The sequence below is a fragment of the Haliotis cracherodii genome, unplaced genomic scaffold (genome assembly GCF_022045235.1).
Source record: "Haliotis cracherodii isolate W230 unplaced genomic scaffold, xgHalCrac1.p SCAF_4, whole genome shotgun sequence".
NCBI lineage: Eukaryota > Metazoa > Mollusca > Gastropoda > Lepetellida > Haliotidae > Haliotis > Haliotis cracherodii.
Window position 1 is genome coordinate 51,704,480 of NW_027266297.1, and position 20,909 is coordinate 51,725,388.

The following is a 20,909-nucleotide window of genomic DNA, read 5'->3' on the forward strand; positions in this document are numbered from 1 at the left end:
GGCCAAGCCGGGTTTGATTAACTGATTCTTTTAGATCTGAGATTTCCTGAGACATAGATTGCATGCTTGTGTCAATCATAACAGACATTGAACTAATTATTCTTTCCTTTAAAGTTAAAGGGGGAACGCGGCAGAGGGTGAAGATCATTAGTTTCTGGCCAAACTTGATGATCGACCGTACCAGACGTTGCCGGATGCAAATAAGAGGCTGTGTTAAGGCCGGTAAAATGCATCTGCTCCTCAACTTTATTGGGAGAGTGGGATGAGCGATGGGTCTCTTCTCCTCATAAGATGAGACGGCGCCCTCTCACGACACTCGCTTGTCACCCACGTGATTAATTTTGGCCGCCAAGGGCTTAATCACTTGTTTTCTTGATGTTGATGCTCTAGTGATCTTTTTGTAATCGGGATTATTGATCCATGCTTTGGAGAGCTTGTCAAATTTTTCTGTATACACCTGCTTTTCTTGCATGAGAGATATCTAGGGTGAGGGTCACCGGGAGCCTGGTGTTGCCCACAGCCCGAACAGACAGGTGTCTGCTTATGAGATGAAGATCTCATCCCACAACACTTTTCTTAACTAATTACTTACTAGAGACTCCGATCTTCTATACCCCAGTTCTGCTTATTTGTAGAACTGCTCACTGCTTGTAGTCTATGAATCTTGAGAAGATCTAATGTGCTTGTAAGTGTGGAACTTAATCACGTGTTCGGATGTGCAACAAAATTTTTCCTTGTCATCTGGACACACAGGAAAGAAGTGAGGTGATTCACGCCTTGCGCATGCGCAGTGGCAAGGGATAGGGTTTCCCTCACAACTATGGATATGTTGGCAGTGTAGTGGACGTCTGTTGAAAATTTATAAAAATTTATAGCGTGGTTCTAAGCATAAACAAAAATTTATGGCAACTGATGTGATAGAGGTGAGGTATTAAAAAAAACTTATGTATTTTGTAAGTCTGTGTGCTAATTGTTCAGACCACCTGATGGTCTTTCACTCTCTGGAACCATGCCTTGGTTGATTCGTTGGTTAAACATAGTGACTACTCTGCAAAGTGGCTGTATGTACTCATGGGGGATTGCAAGTACATAAACTGTGAAGTACTGCTGACAGATCATACCTGACTGTGGGCTGTTCGCAGGCTGGGATGCTCTCTGACAGGAGCTTGTGGAAGTAGCCTAAAGTGATGTCCATGCCCATCACAGCTACCACACGGTCCTTAGGGCTGTGCAGTGCTGCTGGTCTGAATAAAACACAGAAGAAAATAGTTATTTCTTTATAAGGTGAGGTGAGGTGAGGCAAGGTGAGGTGAGGTGATAGGGATCCTCCTGATCCTCAAAATGGAGTGTGGTGGGTTCTGCGGTAACATTCTCCAAATATGACAACTGCAGCCAAACTGGGGACACACATGGATACACTTCTTACTACAGTAGGAAATGGGGACATGTGGTATTTCAAGAGATAATTAGCAGCCCTGCTTCATCAGTTTCATTTCATTTGCTTCTAAATCGTTATCATTCATACCAAACCAAAACAGGAGAGGCAATACTTGTTTCCCATCAGTTCAAGGGGTACATGTTTGAAAGTAACCAATTAAATGGTGGTACTTGTGCGGGTCTATTCAACTGGGGCCTTTCAATATGTAGTGAGCAATGGGTGTGAAATATACACACACTAACTGAGTAAGCGATGCCTCATCCACATGTCTGTACAACTGCAACATTTATCTTAAACAATCTACAGAGAGTGAGATATACACAATTGTATTTAACCATTAAAACGAGGACTCTCGGACAGGTCTATTCAACTGGGGACTCTCAGTATGTAGGCAGCAGTGGGTGTGAGATGTACACCCTTGTATAATTTTATAATTTGAAGTTTACATGATATTCAGCTTTTCGATTTGACGAGAGGTTGGTCACATGACTGTGAAATTGATGTTCATAAGTGTATGACGTATAGCTATGTCGCAATCTCCGACGTTCATACAGTTTGGCCCTCACTCTATGTAGTTCCAATGAACTCACATAAAGTTCAAGTCAGTTCTTAAATGCTGTATCTGGTATACATGTATATGCCTCATGTATATACTTCAGGCATACTATCTTCTCACAATGCAATCAATCAGAAGAAATATGTTCTTGCTACTATCGTCATGCTGATGTTCTGCACTTCTATGTATTTCCTCCGTACATCATTGTGCACTCATATGTCAAACACATGTTACACCATTAAAACACCTCAGACCAATGGCTTTGTGTACAAGTGTACTGTATAGAAACCAACATACATTTGTAAGATTTGGAAGCAACAAAATTTAAACCCTTAGCAGAATTACACACATCAGGGACAAAACAACTTTGCTGCAAAAGACTAAGCAGTATTGAAATAATATCATGTTTGTTTGTTGTTAACGCCACACATGCAATATTCCAGCTATATGACGGCAGTCTGTAAATAATTGAGTCTGGACCAGACAATCCAGTGATTGATATCATGAGCATCGATCCACGCATTTGGGATACGATAACATGCCACATTTGGTCGTATGTCACTGTCTTACCACAAGATAATTGATTAGTTTTGTACAAATGGGTGTCCCCATTGGAAACTCTTCACATATGCACAGTGCGTGCGCGCCTGTGTGAGTGCGTGTGCCCTAATGCCAATTGTTATGGTGCTAGACCACTGAGATACCATGGCGCAGTCTAACATGGATGCTCCTATCAGACATAGTATACTCATTCCGAGCCAACTATTTGAACCCCAGACATTCCACTCTCCGGGTGGACGCTCTACCACTCCTGGAGGCTGTCTTTTTTTAATTGAGTTGACTTCATACGGACAGGTCATCAAATAATGAGCACATGGCTAGATAATGAATACTGTTCTTGTGTTTACAAAACTGAAAGCATACGAACCAAAGGCTGCGGGGATAACACTTACTTTCCCTCAAATATGGTGTGGCTGATGGTAACAATATACCCAGCGCCACCAACATCCAAGTATGGTGCAGTGAGAGTCACATGGCCAGGGAACTCCATAGCTCTTGTGTACCTTGAGGAAACATTCACTTGCTATTAGCATCTTTGTAAAGCGACACATTTAGAAACATTATTTTGGAACAAGTTACATTTCAAAAAGTTCAATACTTTTTTCAACTTATTTTTCATGACTGATATATGAAGAACATGATAGAAACTCACCATGAACGTTTTGTTGGGTCAAATGTTTTGTCAAGTAATGTCCCCGGGAACATACGGAACACACCACTTGGAGTCGCCACATACCTGCAACAATCATCACAAACATGAAACTAGTATCTGGACCTGTTTGTTCATTATAATAGATGACTACTGGCCACCTCAGGTGGATCTATTGATGAGTTATTGAGTTGATCCATGATTGTGCCTCCTCACCTGCGGATGATGTAGTCCTTTAGTCTGCTGGTGGAGTACCTACGTATCCACTCAGAGTTGATCCGACTGCTGGCTGCAACATCATTACGCACAGCAACCTAAAACAGGCAGTAACAATGTTCATGTAGATATGAACATGATGTACACATACAAGGAATGCATCAGGCCAAAATCTCTGCACTTGGCACTATTAACCCATCACTTGTGTATGTTGTAGAAATCATCACATTTCAGGAGGTAAACAACATAGATATTTATGCAACTAACAGTTCTTGTCACTATATCTGAGATAATCAACTATCAGTACCTGTGGTGTTTGAGAGCTTTCAACAAACTAAGATATCTGATCAATCTTGTCATATGTTGCTCAACTACTACCATGTCCAGGAGAGGAAGATTGCCAGTACCATAGACTCAATGAGCATGAGACTGACAGTGTTACCATGTCCAGGAGAGGGAGATTGCCAGTACCATAGACTCAAATGAGCATGAGACTGACAGTGTTACCATGTCCAGGAGAGGGAGATTGCCAGTACCATAGACTCAATGAGCATGAGACTGACAGTGTTACCATGTCCAGGAGAGGGAGATTGCCAGTACCATAGACTCAATGAGCATGAGACTGACAGTGTTACCATGTCCAGGAGAGGGAGATTGCCAGTACCATAGACTCAATGAGCATGAGACTGACAGTGTTACCCTGTCCAGGAGAGGGAGATTGCCAGTACCATAGACTCAATGAGCATGAGACTGACAGTGTTACCATGTCCAAGAGAGGGAGATTGCCAGTACCATAGACTCAAGGAGCATGAGATTGACAGTGTTACCATGTCCAGGAGAGGGAGATTGCCAGTACCATAGACTCAAGGAGCATGAGACTGACAGTGTTACCATGTCCAGGAGTGTGAGACTGACAGTGTTACCATGTCAAGGAATGTGAGATTGCCAGTACTATAGACTCAAGGAGCATGAGACTGACAGTGCTACCAAATCAAGGAGCATGATACTGACAGTGCTACCTAGTCAAGGAGCATGATACCGACAGTGCTACCAAGTCAAGGAGTGTGAGAATGACAGTGCTACCGTGTCCAGGAGCATGATACTGACAGTGCTACCGTGTCCAGGAGCATGATACTGACAGTGCTACCAAGTCAAGGAGTGTGAGAATGACAGTGCTACCTAGTCAAGGAGCATGATACTGACAGTGCTACCGTGTCCAGGAGCATGATACTGACAGTGCTACCGTGTCCAGGAGCATGATACTGACAGTGCTATCGTGTCCAGGAGCATGAGACTGACAGTGCTACCAAGTCAAGGAGTGTGAGAATGACAGTGCTACATGTTCCAGGAATGTGGCTCCAGTGGGTGTTGCCTACCTTGAGACCAGGGTTGGTGATGAGTCTTGTGTCATCTTTCAGGTAGGCCAGATACATCTGGACTGTTCTCTTGTTTTCTTCCTGACTGAGGTGTTCAAATGGACTTACAAAGCTACTTGGGGACATGAACACAGTGCTGATATCTGCAACACAACAACCAGTAACGTGTCAGTACAATCAAAGGACATCATAGTCGTCTATGCAAATACCTGTTTCACTAGATAGAAGTAAATTCAAAGAAAAGTGTTATTCTTCATGTGTGCTGACCTGAAGTATGCCTACATCTTTTGTTTGATTCTACAACATTTGATTTTTGTTGTTGTATTAAGTCAGTCTAGGAAGAAAGTCTTGACAGTTTGGAAAGAAATGTGTCAAGTTATACAAGCACAAGAGAGGGAAGGATGCACATCAATGTCAACTGACTGATACTGTAGAATGAATATTTTGGACAAATTATTTTGAATTCATATGACTAATTTCTCCTATTAATGATTATTATGATTAACAAATAGTCCTCACATGTCTTCCATGTGTGACACTAGTTTATGGAGACTGAGCACCAATTTGAGTTTCCTGTTGGTGAAGGGGATGTGAGTGGTACTGACCTACAGTGGCCAGCTGCTTGAGGTGGAGACACATGTTCTCAGTGGGCAGCAAGTCAATACGGTGATACACCAGGTCAGGCTGGCTGTGGACTAAACAACAAAATAACATTAACTCACAGTAATCTCAGCCACATCATCAGCCAATACTTCAAGAAATAACCTACATAAAATAGTGTATTAAGTCACTTTATTTGAACATACAGCAAGACAGTGTGTTGTCAACAACCATTGCTATAGGATACATACTGTGGATGTTTTTGAGCTGGCGCGTCTCTGAGTGTTCCTCAAGCACCTTGATGACGACAATGTATGGCACATTCTCCACCTATATAACAGAAAGTGGTATAAAGGAACACTGCAGTTGAATGCACAAATATGGAAAACTATGGTGACAGTACTTTGTGTCTGATGCACCACTGCATTGTCTGCTAAACGTTTTCTCTCTTATGTAATGATTTGTTACATGTTCAAGCAAAGCATGTTTAATGACACGTAGTAACTCCTTTGGGATCAGAAAAGTAACTATGAGTGACAAATCTAGCTTTGCAATATCCACAGGTTCTCAGTTCATGAAAAGTTAAAACAATGTTCCAAGAAAGGCATACAATGTTGCTCGAGCAGTATTTGAAGAGAGGAAGGCTCAAAGTGACAGAAGCCTTAAGTATTCATCACTTTGGTGACACCCTAGATTATGGGTAAGGAAATGATAAACCAATGATCAAAATCTACGATTGAGAGCCACGACAAGCTGATCCTGCCACCACAAGCTGTTCCAGGCACCACAATATGATCCAGGCACTGTGGTGTAGAGAGTGGAGTTGATCAATGTTGAAGTGACCTACCTTCTTCCAGAGGTACTTGCAGAAGTGCTGAGTCTCCACGATGTCTCCCTCCAGGTTGGTGTGGTTCCTCAAGCCCAGCAGCAGTCTCTCCTCCCCTTCCTCATGGCTGACACAACAAAACACATCATCTAACACCAGGCAGGTCACTAGGTATTAAGTTTTCTTAGGCTATCAGATGTCAGATAAGATTTCAGCATTAGATTATATAAATTAATTTCATTAAAGAAACAGATCAATTTAGTTTCCATTTTACATTTGTCCTTACTTTAGAATCTTATCTCGGACAGCTTCAAATCCCTCATAATTCTCGAAGTGCCGAATGTCTGTATGCATTGGCTGGACACTGGTACGGATTGGACGCTCAAAAGATGGGTGCATAATTGTGAAGCCTGAAATGCAAATCAAACGCTATAATCAGCACAACAAATCAGTGTACAGTCATAGTCTACACTGCAATGTGTAGTCTACAGCATTGAAAGAATGCCACTTCTAGATGAAGGGAGTACTACTTCTGAAACATTTTGCCATGTTTGAGAGCACTGATGTTCAAGTCAGGTGAAACAAGAAAAGGTTTTATAGACATTCAAGTTCTTAAGGCTAAACACTTCCCGTGCAACAAACTTCTAAATGCCAATCAAAGAATAAGAAAAGCCTTTAATTTACATATATCTAACATCAAAATATCCAACATTCTGTCCAGTATTTGTAGTATCGAAATACAGTCTATTGCAGGATCATATGAATTTATCAAAACTCAACTCTTCCCATGCCTATTGGTATCATCAGAAAGATAAATTCAACTTTACTAATGAACTGAATAATAACAATCAACTAGTTTAGTAATTGAACAAAATTATATTGGTAATAAGCTGTGACTGACCATCAGTTGTGACAACAAATGCATATGAGCCATCGCCTGGGTTGTAGTAGGTGATGTCCTGGACGATGTCCTCCATGTGCAGGTCCACACCCACCATGCCAATCAGGTGATTCACATCCCCCACATTGGGGAAACACGGCTGGCTGATGCTCATGGTCAGGCCTGTACACAGATAGAGGAGGGGATATGACAATCTCATTCACTTAGTTTCATCAATCAATCCAGTTTATTTATTTCACAACAGGGCAACTGGACTGAACAATTCATTTAACTCAAAACATTGCTCACACAATAGATTATGCATCACAATGGTTGTTACTTCCCCTTGATAAACTTCGATGAGCTGAGTTGTGTACTCACCTATGTAGGGTTAACCTACCTTCATCAGACTCATCTTCTGTTAACCTACATCCATCAGCAACATCTAGCGTTAACCTACCTCTATCAGCCTCATCTATGTAGGGTAGGGAAAAGACAGGGTCTTCCTTGGCTGTGCGATTGAGTGGCAGATAGAACCTTCCCACTGTGGAGCTGAGGTCTCTGGTGTTGTTGATGGACAGCATGATGCCCCTCTGTAACGTCACAAGTTGCTCATGTCACACGCTGGGCACACTACTTTAAATATCACATCAAAACCCACAAAAATATTCTGAAAGTTTTATTCAGTATGCAATAATCATGTGTGTTCTAGTGTCCTTTGTAAGTGGAAACAGTCTACCAGTATCATGTAGGCAGGGAGTGAGTGAGTGAGTGAGTATGGTTTTACGCCGCTTTTAGCAATTTTCCAGCAATATCACGGCGGTGGACACCAGAAATGGGCTTCACACATTGTACCCGTGTCGGGAATCGAACCCGGGTCTTCGGCTTGACGAGTGAACGCTTTAACCACTAGGCAATCCGACCACCCCTGTAGGCAGGGAGAAGAGAGGGCGTCTTGCACACTTTGGCACAGTGAGTACCATTTTTTCTTGAGTATAGTGCGCACCCAAGTATAATGTGCACCCCCCTCTAGCGGATTCAGTATTTTTACAGGATTTCATGCAAGGATCGGGAAAAATTGTATCTGAAACTAATTTTTTATCAGGAATAATATATTTCAGTATCTTGTTATTTTAGTTGCAGCTTTTACTGGTACTAAATATATTTAAAATGATAATAACCCTAAGCGTAGCACTTTGATGCAGCCGAGTGCGATTGCCGGTAATTGTTTTTCACATTGAACAATTTGACCAGTCACTGTCGAAGCTCTTGTGCACGTGATCACGAGAACTATGTGTCGACATAGAATCGTCAAACTACAACAAATATGACTTTAAACGAGTCAAAGTATGGCATTTATGACATATGTATCCATTCTCTGTCTACTAAAGTTTGTTTCAAGGCATCAATAGCGGTTATCTCTGACCGTGGTTGCTGTTAATAACAGTGATCTTCTGATCGCTTAACCCACGATTTTGCCGAAGTGTATTAAAAGAATATTAAAAGGAAATTTAAATAAAATTAATGAAATAAGTTACAAACATAAGTCCAGATATACAATGAACACTTTTTATAGCCAGACAGTGTAATTGCATGATTAATTTGAGTACTTCATTATGGATTTGTTGACATGGTATTACTGGTGTTACGTGCTCACGGTAATGTCTTTGCGTTGTGGGGAAAAAACATCAAAACTCATTATAGCGTCTTCTACACAGTTGTGTTGTTTTTTTTAAAAAAGTGCGCACTATACTATAAATATGGTACTTAGTATTACACCACTGTCACGGCTAATTTGCATATCAAGTGATGAGACTTTTCTCTGGTTAATAAGCAAACATGATGATACATAACTCAGTGCGTTTTGCAGATTGTTTTGCACAACAAAATAGATGTGCTACTGGAACGGCGACAGTGAGGACAATGACAATATATCGTGACCATAAAGTGACCATATCACTACTCTCAATTGGGCTTCCATGTCTGCACGTGGAGCCGTAAAAACATTGTAAACAAATGATAAATGCGCAATGGAAATGGTTTTAACGTTTTAGGATATTTTCTCAATGAAAGTAAACAATTTTGTAACATAAGTTTATCTAAATGTTAACACTTTTCAAAATTGAAAAAACAAATCTAATTGGTTGAATTGATTGTGTAAGATGTGACGAATCATGGCTGGCCTGTGGCAGAAGTACTGGGTTGACCACACAGAACTCTGGGTAGGAGAGAGGGAGTCTTGATATTGCCCTGTCATTTCACATGCAGCAAGTAAAATTTCTGTCATCTTCGGGACACCACATTTATCTTAAGAACAGCAAAAAGTTGGCCAGTTGCTTTAGTTACTTACAATGACTGGTATCTTCAGCCTGTATCGGACATCATACTTGGAGAAGTTCTGGTTTGCTATATCTTGTAGGAAGCTCTTCTCATACATGATGGGCTTACCATCTGTAAACACAACTTTCCCGGTTATACATGCAACCAGATGGCACACATCACAGTACTACACAAATACAGGCAGGGGAAACTGGCAAAAGCCAGGGAGTTTTGTCCTGACTTGAAATAACTATATTAAATCAATTTATTGTCATAGAAGGGCCATCAAGATGATTAATTTCAACAGATACCAAAGCTGCTACAGTTTATAGAAAGTGGAACTGGTAACTGAGAACTGTTACTATTGAAAGAGGTCAGTGCCACAAAGCGGTCTTAAGAGTAACGGTGGCCAAAACTCCTATAACGTCATAGTAGACTTATAGAAGAATGCAATTACAGAAAGTGGCAATCATTAGATCTTCATCCAAACCTTTTTGGAAAGTTAGGTAAGAGGCATTATATTTCTATATTATATTTAACTCTTCAAGGCATCTGAGTATATTAACTGTTGACAAGTGTGATTCACCTGAAGTATGAATAATACTATGTATATATTGTATTGCATCAAGTATAGAAACATGTCAGCACACATAGCGAAGTACACAGGGACTATGTGATGGGAGGTTGAAGAGGACCTAAAAATTAATTGTATTTTTGACTCTATACACTGATGAGGACTATGGTACATACCATCTATGACAGCATAGGTGTTGATGATGACCTTGTGCCCCATCTGAGCATTGTGTATAGCAATCATGTCCATGACGTCCCGGGCTTCAGTCAGCGAGGACAGCAAGCCTCGGCTTACATACAGGATGAGAGCTCTGTCTGCAATCAACATCACAACTAAATTAAGTAGGGAATACACTGTATAAATGGTATATCATCATCACTTGCCAAATCCTTGCATCATCTTTTGAAAAGTCTTCAAAGGAAATTCCTAATTGGTGTGCTTCTGTAAAGATTTACTGTATAGCAATAAATAGTCAAGTACTACTACAATAATGCTGTGTTTCACTGCCATATACATAACATCAGTTCAAGAAGTCGTCAATCTAAATCATCTCAACGTGTATCAGACAAGAAGCTAGGTATGATTTAAGCCATAACTTCAAGTTGATATGTTACACATTGCCAACAAGCATGAAATTCTCATATCCCCCGCCAATATGACATGTCCTGTTGTGTGCAATGCATTGGCTCCTGTGAACTATGGCATTGAATGTGGTTGCCCTGCCTGTCGCTGGCCGATTGCTTCCATAATCATCTTCATCATGTTGAGTTGATGTTCACGTTCCTCCTACCTTCTGTCTTTCCTCTGATTCTATTTTCACCTTTTCCAAGTCGAGTTTTTCTCCAAATCAAGTTTTCCACCACTTTGTCCCCTGCTTTCTCATTGGCTGCACCAAATCCATCCATGACTGACTTCAGCGCCACTTCCAACCTTGTCTTTCGCACCCTTTTCTTTTCGCTCTTCACTTTGTAAGCTGATTCTTCTTTCTTCCTTGTTTCTACCAATCCTTCATCCTTTTTGTCTTTTGTGTCTGACGACTCCTTCTCCTTTCTGTGATCATCTTCTCTCTCAAGAGGTGTAATGTCACTGAGATTATCGTTGACAGACTGTGGAATGTCCCCATAATCATTATCTTTCATCAGCTTCTTCGAGTCCAGCTTTCTTTAAAGTATTGATCACTTTCAGCGGCGATGATGCTGGTCTGTTTCCAAGAGTGTCCAGTTCTGTGAAGAATTTGCAGGTTTTCCTACCCTTACCACTCTTTTTATGCTTGTTTTACATTCTCTGTACGATCTTTTTAGAGTATGACTGCGTACTTTACATTGATCAAACCTCTACAAACCTTTCTCAGCCATTTCGCTTGCAACCGTTTTATAAATAGACCCATTATTTGTTTTGGGGTTTTCAAGTTGTTCTTCAATACAATTCTCTTCCCTTAATCCTAAAAGACATCTCGTTTCATCGTCGCTCCATGCAGATCCACATTTTTGGCCCTCATTTGTTCTTTTTCTGCTAGCCATTTTTGGCGGTCTGGTCTGTTTGAAGTCTAGACATCAACTGGTATCATTCTGACCAATGAGGATTAAGTGTTGCCAATATGCTCACGGTAGCAAAAAATACACATCTAAACTGCATATACTCACAGGTTGTAGCAAATTTGCACCTAGTCCTAACTAGGTGCAAATTTACTCATATGAGTAAAATCTGCAAATGAGTAAATGCGTCCATGCGGTCAAATTTGCTCACATATGCAAAACATACACACGTGTGCTAATGTCGCTGTATAAACAGGGCTTAAGTCGTTGCCATGGAAACTTGTAAAATAAATTTTTTTTCAAATCCCAAACAATCAAAAGGCACTAGTTCACCACTAGACCTATCTAGGCGCCGGAAACGGAATGTGACGGCCGGCCGGAGGGATGGCCAAACGGACAGCACCCATTCCTATGGCGGGGGATAATAAGAGTGAGTGTAAATATCACCCAGTGAAGACCTATTATCCATGAGTAAATATACCAAAAGATACACAAGCAATGCATTTTCTTGTAAAAAGTTCTTACCTGACAACATCTTGCCTTTCCTGAATGTATTGTGGATCAGCTGGAAGGCTGTCTCAAAGCCAAGGGTGTGGTTAGTAGCAGCTGAAAGTAGACATGCAGTTTCAGTGCCAACTTGTAGCATAATGCATTCACAACTCGACTTACATTGCACACAAAAGCCATCCCAAGAAGACTTCTTCTACATTAGGCACACCTGGTTACACTTCATTTATGTCTATATCAGACACACCTGGTTACACCTCATTCATGTCTACAGAAGACAAACCTGGTTACACCTCATTCATGTCTACATCAGTCACACCTGGTTACACCTCATTCATGTCTACATCAGACACATCTGGTTACACCTCATTCATGTCTACATCAGACACCTGGCTACACCTCATTCATGTCTTCATCAGACACACCTGGTTACACCTCATTCATGTCTACATCAGACATCTGGTTACACCTCATTCATGTCTACATCAGACACATCTGGTTACACCTCATTCATGTCTACATCAGACACATCTGGTTACACCTCATTCATGTCTACATCAGACATCTGGTTACACCTCATTCATGTCTACATCAGACACATCTGGTTACACCTCATTCATGTCTACATCAGACACATCTGGTTACACCTCATTCATGTCTACATCAGACATCTGGTTACACCTCATTCATGTCTACATCAGACATCTGGTTACACCTCATTCATGTCTACATCAGACACATCTGGTTACACCTCATTCATGTCTACATCAGACACCTGGTTACACCTCATTCATGTCTACATCAGACACACCTGGTTACACCTCATTCATGTTTACATCAGACACATCTGGTTACACCTCATTCATGTCTACATCAGACACACCTGGTTACACCTCATTCATGTCTACATCAGACACACCTGGTTACACCTCATTCATGTCTACATCAGACATCTGGTTACACCTCATTCATGTCTACAGAAGACACATCTGGTTAGACATCATTCATGTCTACATCACACACACCTGGTTGCACCTCATTCATGTCTTCATCAGACACACCTGGTTACACCTCATGCATGTCTACATCAGACATCTGGTTACACCTCATTCATGTCTACATCAGACACATCTGGTTACACCTCATTCATGTCTACATCAGACATCTGGTTACACCTCATTCATGTCTACATCAGACACATCTGGTTACACCTCATTCATGTCTACATCAGACACCTGGTTACACCTCATTCATGTCTACATCACACACACCCGGTAACACCTCATTCATGTCTACATCACACACACCCGGTAACACCTCCTTCATGTTTAAATAGCCGAGATATAGCTGATGCAAGTAACAATTGACCCCACTCACACATGTCTTATTCATCAGACATACAGGCACTATACCAAATTGAAGTCATTGCAACTGATAAGTCCTCATCATAATTGTTTCAACTCACTGTCTTGTTTCTCAAGATCTTCCACAAACTTGCTAAAGTAGAATTTGGTTTCAACAGTAGCTGGCACCAATGCATGAGGCAGACAGCTGTCTGATCGAGGAAATGTTGACTTGCCTGCAAGTCCCACCACCGCAATCTGAAAGTAATGATATATACAACACTGAACCACAGTGGACACAGCCAAAGAGAACATTTGGTTCAGATAGTACCAACAACTAATATGAAATGCAATCTGAAGATACTGAAGTTTATAAGCATACATCTGCAGGACACGATGATTGTGCCTCCTATGAGTTACTGAGTTGTACTTACCCGGTCATTCTCGGAGAAGGACTGCAGCAGATGCAATGCAATAGCCTTTGCTGTGCGCAACTGGGTGATACTCATAGCATTGCCATGATCCACTACAATCACAACATGCTTTCGTTGTGGCTGGATTGTTGATAAGAAGACATCTCTACAAGAAACAGAGCAGCAACTCAGAGGCAACCAAACACATGTTTCCACAGCAAGCAAAACCTTTCATTTGCCAACATTCATCTCAATGTCCTAAAACATGTAATTCAATAACATTGAACTTTCTTGTTTATCAACTCTTTACCCACTCTGCTCCGGAAACGTACCCTACCCTCACAGAACCTAAGTCCATCTTGTTGCCATGGAAACTTAAAAAATAAAAATTTCTAAAATTTCTAAATAGCAAAAGGCACCAGTTCAGCATGTACCTGACAGACCAACAAAGTTTGGTGAAAAAATTTGAACGGTTTATGAGTTATGCTCCGGAAACGAAACGGGACGGACGGACGGAGCCCGTTTCTATATCCCCGCCAACTTTATTGGGCGGGGGATAATAAAAGAAAACAATCTCACCATCTTGCTTACAGATATATACATGTATAAGGAATTAAGAGAGTTCATTCGCTAACATTTTGTAGTGGTGAGGTTTCATGTCTCGTTCAAGATTATTGCACTTATATAGTGACGGTCCCGCACACATGTCTGTCTGTCTCAGTCCATTTTTGACCTCATCAGTGTGGAGTGCCAGACAGGGTAGCAACTAGTTTGTTTTGTTTGTTTGTTGCTTAACGCCACACTTAGCAATATCCCAGCGATATGACAGTGGTCTGTAAATAACAGAGTCTGGAGCAGACAATCCAGTGATTGACATCATGAGCATCGATCTACCCATTTGGGATAAGGTGACCAAGTCAGCAAGTCATGGGTTGCTGAAGACCTATTTTCAACCGGATCTTCACGGGTTATAACAACAAGTAAAATCTATTAACGTCTTTTGGTATGACACAGACAGGGATCAAACCCCCAACCTTCTGCCCTCTGGGCAGCCACTCTACTACTAGACCACAGAGGCAGTAAACTGGATGATTTAGACAGTACCACAACAGATTGAAGACAATACCATTTCAAGCTGATGACTGTCTGCGACTTGATCCACTCGTCCACAACCAAAGTAAAGTAAAGTAAAGTTGGTTTGGTCTAGTAAGCTTAGCTAAGAATGGTCCACATTATAACCCCAACATTGTGTAAAAATGATGCCAATAGACAACTTGGGGATAGTAGACTCATAAATGTTTTTTACAGGCTGTTTTCACCAAGTGAAAGAAATTAATCTTGCTAAGTGCTTAGTACCTTCCATTAATATAAGGGTAACGCTATTTTTCAGGGCATTTTCATTTGCAGAAGCCCGAGGTCTTCCATTAACTGCCCCGATGAAGGAGGGCAGTTGAAAAGACTGAGAGCTTCTGCAAATGATAATGCCCTGAAAAATAGCGTTACCGTTATTATAGCTAAAATGGATGGAATTTGTTATCAAATAAAGAGAAGCAACAATATCGGTTTTGAAACATTTACTGCAATCAACACAAATGTCATTGATCCACTTTTACGAAAATGGAAACGTCATAGAACAAACCAGATGACGTCACTATTGAACGTGACGTCACCTATCCATACCCCATGACGTCACCTAACAACGGGCATGATAATGGCCCGTCGTCAAGCAATATGAGGGCACTATCAAGTTACAGTGGCCCGCTGATTTCTGATAAGACGCAGGCGGGTTAATGACAGTTGTATCCATTTTAGCTATAATGTTGTCTGATGTTCAATACATGAGCAATGCTGACATAAAACCATGGTGCCAATAAGTATTGCCAGGACCACAACAGTACATTGACATAATGGATCTCCATGTTTGCAGGTACCAAGGCACCAGTGCTCATGAGGTACATTCAAAGTGAGCTGAATGTGATACAAAGTGAAATCTTTATTCATATAGTAAAGATAGAGTGGTTGTTAGCTGGTCAGTGTAATCTGATCTGTGTGTGCTAACATAGTATGATGTTGATGTGATATTGTTTCATTTCTACGGTAACTAACATAATGAAACATTCATGTAAATACAAAAAGTCAAGGCTGAGCTGAAGGATTTTCATTCACATCACCAGTGCAGATAATGGTGCTTAAAAGACATTTGTAATCATTATCTTTGGTGAGCTCCTGGCGAACTAATATGTTGAACTAAATATGGATTTTCTAGTAAACTGTTGTTTAAACTGAAGGCAGCATTAATGGCCACAATTAATTTGATGTGGATGTGACTGAAGACATAAAGAATGCCTGTGTCCATATCACACCACTTATTAAGGACACCATAAAAATTAGTTTCTTTAATCAATTCTAACCTATAGTTATTATTCACAGAAAAGAGAAGACAAAAGTTGTTTTCTTGACATTTGTTTTTAAGGGCTAAATGATGAAAAAATAAAATAAAAAATAACTGAATATAAGCTCCTTAGTTTGGAATGCAAGTATGAATATGAGTCATGTAACTGTAGAATATCTGCAGTGATGAAGCACTTGGAAATCTGCAAGCTTTTGATGATACATCATTAATATGTGCATGACATGAAAGGCTATTTGAGCAGCAGCTTCAAAGTGCCTGTGCTGTTCGTCTGTTGTTATTGTCAAGTGCTGCTTATCACGCCAGCCTAGGCTTATGTTAATACTGATTCCTCCAATAATCTTCTTACATCATGTAAGAGGCTGTGTTGAGTGAGCAACACTTATAACCTTTGCCAGCAAACACAATCCAAGGAGGAATGTAACTGTTTTGCCAATTTCAATACTGTCGCTGCGGCAATATTTTAGAAAAAGGGCTCCTCTCTAAGCTACAGCCTATTGATTTTTAATAAACATGGATTATGGCGGAGGGAAATAGCAAGGATACGAACGAACACACAAATTCTCAATAACAAGCCCTCTTTCAGACCAGCCATAAAAACCTCTGCCTTTGAAGTTTTGTTTGTACGGCAGAGCTGAGGCAGAGCTGAAACATTACGGGTCAATATATTTTGTGTGGGCCGCAGTGAGCTGCATGACTGTAGGCTGCTTGCCTGTAGGAGAGCAACATGCTCCCACATTCAGTCAATATTACCCTGGCCTCCTAAATCTATTTATTTGCTTTGTAGGGACACAGCTTTGTCTGAGCACTCTCTTTGCATACCTTTGATCTTTTGTTGGCCACCAAACTCATGTGCAAATACACCAAGCTCTTGGCAAAAGGTTTCAGAAATGAAACAAAAGGAGCCGTATTATCAAACCACTTGCCAATGTAACAAGTTTAAAGATTCTGGAGCGACTCATACACAGAATATATACATACATACAAATCTGACAAGGGGCAAACATGGGCATGAATATGAAGCATCATCTGATTGGCTGCCGGCATTCACTCACAGAAGAATACGGTGCAGCATGGATGTGGAAACAATTTCATCTCACCGACTTCAAAGGCTCGTAAATGTCATTTCCTACTTTGTTGGTAATCGAATCAATCAAGTTTCAATGTTACCAGTTCCAGTCAACAAAACATTCAATAACAAACCATATTTTGCTCATGGCCAAGATGGAAAAAAAGCTTATGTAAATTGTCAGAAAATAATGCAGGCAATTTTGTGCACACTGTGTGGTGTCTTTGATCTTGTTACTTGTGTAATGTAATCTATATTTACATTCACTACAACTGATAGAACTGAAATTGGAGATACACAAAAACTGGGGAGCAGTACAGTGAATTGTTGGGGGAAAAAAACAACTACAAATCGATTACTAATCTGAGGCAGTGAAGGTAAAATCTGTATCCTGTGTGTGGATTTAAGTGGGGAAGAGAGCTTAAACACATGTCATTTCTTTGATGTTTAGCTCAACAAAAGCGAGGCATGGGTGACAAAGTAACACAAAGAGTTAGAACAATAATATGTTGTGTTGTCAGTTCAACTTCGTAAAGACAAAAAAATCTCTCGTACTGGTTTGGAGTGAGTGAGTTAGGCTTAGCGCTGTTTTGAAGAGTATTCCAGTTATATCATGGCTTGTCAGCTTTGTATGGGAGGAAAGCCCGAAGCGATAAAGGTCTTCTCTTTGGTGAAACCCACGAGCATGGGTATGATGCTGACAAACCTAGAAACAATTGGGCCGAACCAGGACTCGAACCCACATCCGTAGGTTCCGGGCATTCCCAAGGGATTGATTTTCTTTACCGAGTTCGGTAAACAAAGTAACTCTCATTAGTGAATCTAACTGAAGTAAGGCTGTGTGGATTATATTGATACATCACTTCCTGTTTTGTATTTTGCATAATCAGTATACTGAGGTTTGGTCAAGGGACTTCGTTTGAACAAATGGGTTCTTTTTCTAATCAATTTCAAATGGAGGTAGGGGTAATTCCACTTCAAAAACATCCCAGAAACTATCATACAAAAGTTAACGTGTGTACACTTGCAAGTAGCCGTGACATACCGCAACGAGTCCTGTATTCGATCATGCGATGAAATATATCATGCTTAGATTTGCATAAGTAAACAGTCGAAAGGGTGTGTGGATTACGAGATATAATTCATACCGCAATACAGTATATGATCAAGAATAAATGCGAACACTCGAATGTAAGCATTGTTTTTATTTAGCGGACTGAATATTTAGTTATTCTACAACATTCATTCATTAATTCATTCTTTGGTGAGTAATATTAAGAATTGCAAAACACATTTTGCCAGAACCGTTATTAGTGTAACTGACATGTTTAAACAATTATGGCACCTGAAACATGTTGACTAGATTTATCAAGAAAATGCTGGATCCTGAACACGCTCTTACTAAAAAACGTTTGATATGCCAATTATGTCATGACTCATTGATCATTGTCACAGTTACGACATGAACTCACTACTCAGTACAATAGCATCAGAACAGCCATTGAACTTGACTGAATCCATGAACTTCAAATCATTGGTAGATCCAAATAAAAACATCCACAAATGTCTGTCCCTATGACCCCTTACCAATGGCTGATAACCCGTGTACTGCCTTTTCATTTACGAAGTTAGACATTAACATGGATAATTTTGTGTTAAAATATTCATTAACAGTGGTAGAAACTAACAGTTTTAGCCAACTAGTCCTTATAATGACAACATATAGCAAAAACCCTAAAAAGGGCAAATTTCTACTAGTCTTTAGGATACCTTAACTACTGGGCAGTTTGGAAAGGACTATAGGACTAGTGCCAATTTCTAATGCTGCATTAACATCAAATTTCCATTTTAAGAAATTGTTTGTCCCTTAATGTTAACCTCTTGGTCATGAGCAGGATGTGACCTGATGTGAACCTTTCTCTCACTATGCCTGTTGGTTGATATTTTGCAGTTGCTAAAAGGTTTCTGATTTTTTGCAACCACTGTGTTCTGTTGTTAATGTTATGTTACAGTGCCGAAAGTTGGACCCATCCATTTTTGTTTGGGGCCCCTAATTTTATGATGAAGGGGTCCAAGTGACCCCAAGAAGATTTAAGCCAGCACAGACACTGCTGGTATGGAGCAAATGCAAGTAACAAAAACAGGAACTTGACTCTTCATTGTATATTTATTGAAGCATTAGCTGGATATCAAGACACTATTGTCAAGGGTGGTTTATTTAGGTAGCAGTGCTAGATATTACAAGTCTCAAAAATGGATAGCAACTTCTGAACCAATGTTGTTTCCTACATTCACCATATGTTTGTTTATACAATACCTAATGTAAAGCAGCAGCAAGACATGTTTGAAAGGCGCATCTTGACACCAATCGACATGATAGAGATGGTTGATCATGATGGAGACAGTGAATGTTGATATACTGACAAATTTGAAACAGCTTTTAAACGCTTCTACATTCAAGTAATGTCAGAAATGGCCACAATAAAAAGCAAGTCAAACTGTTTGTTCATCAAGTAACGTAAATGTGTTGCTCGGCAACTACATGTTTTGCTCAGGATAGAAAAGCCACAGCTTATCATGTTTGCCTCATGAAACTGCCCTAAGATAGGTTAATTACAACTAATATCAAAGCGAGCAAAGTCTCTGATATGGGATCAAGATAAGAAATTTATCATAATGATAGGAAAAACATCAAAACTGGGGTTTCCTTTGCTGGTCTTTTCAAATATGCTTCTTATCAGATCTTTCTTGTTTTAAGTTGTGTTTTTGCCAGTGGCTTGGTGTGAGATCAAAGACAGTGTGGTCTCTGAGGGGAGAGGCGCTCCAAGGGACAAAACAGCACTACCAGCCCTCCTCACTACAGCAGCAGTAGCAGCAGGCCCTATAAACTACAGGCCACATCTGCTGACTCCTCCGCAAACAGTAACTTCCAGCAATGTTTACAATGTCTGTAGTTGTAAAACGCTACAACAAAGCTCACAGATCTTTGTTAAAACCATTCACACGACCAGTATGTATTTCTTAAGCAAGAAGAGTAAGCACCTTAACCCTCATGGTGCCTGGACGTCAGTCAGCCTGCAAACCGCTCAGTGCCGCACTATGCTGACGTCGCGGTTACAAAAACGTATACATTGTATCAAAAGTGTTGCAACGTCTTTATTTCTTCACACAATGTAACCAAATTGTATAACATGCAACTCGAGTTGATTGTCTTTCCAACAGTATCTAAAGTCACCAAATCCAAAAGATCTATGCACTGCCCAGCCATCGATAAATGTGCTGGTATTATAAGTTTCCTACTTTTCCACATTAATCGTAATATGAACGCTCCCGAATATGGCAAGCAAAGTCAAGTAAGCGCCCTTGTTTGAAATCTAAATGACCAATAATTCATATCATTGGCAAGTACATGTCCTAACAGTGATAGACATATGATATTTATGTTGAAGTACACATTCACTGAGAATTTTCCGTGAGTTATATTTACCGATAAAAAAAACCGATGAAATTGTGCGTGTTTTTGACGTCAAAACACAATTGACGAAAGTGGTAGTGATTAATTCATACGCAGACTGTTTCAAAGATTATGTCACAAAACGAATGACAGTTTGGAATGTATATCGTGAAGAAATCCCAG

General features: G+C 40.3%; 1 protein-coding gene across 1 annotated transcript in view; it reads right to left on the bottom strand.

Annotated features, from left to right (window-relative positions):
* Window positions 1–20,909, bottom strand: part of LOC139480281 (VWFA and cache domain-containing protein 1-like) — an 88,554-nt gene that overhangs the window by 16,244 nt on the left and 51,401 nt on the right. Inside the window, exons 6-21 of the mRNA XM_071263334.1 lie at window positions 13,815–13,959; window positions 13,503–13,638; window positions 12,056–12,136; window positions 10,172–10,309; window positions 9,453–9,553; window positions 7,563–7,695; window positions 7,124–7,285; window positions 6,509–6,632; window positions 6,244–6,349; window positions 5,648–5,726; window positions 5,402–5,491; window positions 4,797–4,939; window positions 3,421–3,518; window positions 3,208–3,291; window positions 2,948–3,058; window positions 1,122–1,244 (exon numbers count right to left, since the gene is read on the bottom strand). Coding sequence (XP_071119435.1) covers window positions 1,122–1,244; window positions 2,948–3,058; window positions 3,208–3,291; window positions 3,421–3,518; window positions 4,797–4,939; window positions 5,402–5,491; window positions 5,648–5,726; window positions 6,244–6,349; window positions 6,509–6,632; window positions 7,124–7,285; window positions 7,563–7,695; window positions 9,453–9,553; window positions 10,172–10,309; window positions 12,056–12,136; window positions 13,503–13,638; window positions 13,815–13,959 — 1,854 coding nt within the window. The remainder of the gene's footprint in view (window positions 1–1,121; window positions 1,245–2,947; window positions 3,059–3,207; window positions 3,292–3,420; window positions 3,519–4,796; window positions 4,940–5,401; window positions 5,492–5,647; window positions 5,727–6,243; window positions 6,350–6,508; window positions 6,633–7,123; window positions 7,286–7,562; window positions 7,696–9,452; window positions 9,554–10,171; window positions 10,310–12,055; window positions 12,137–13,502; window positions 13,639–13,814; window positions 13,960–20,909) is intronic.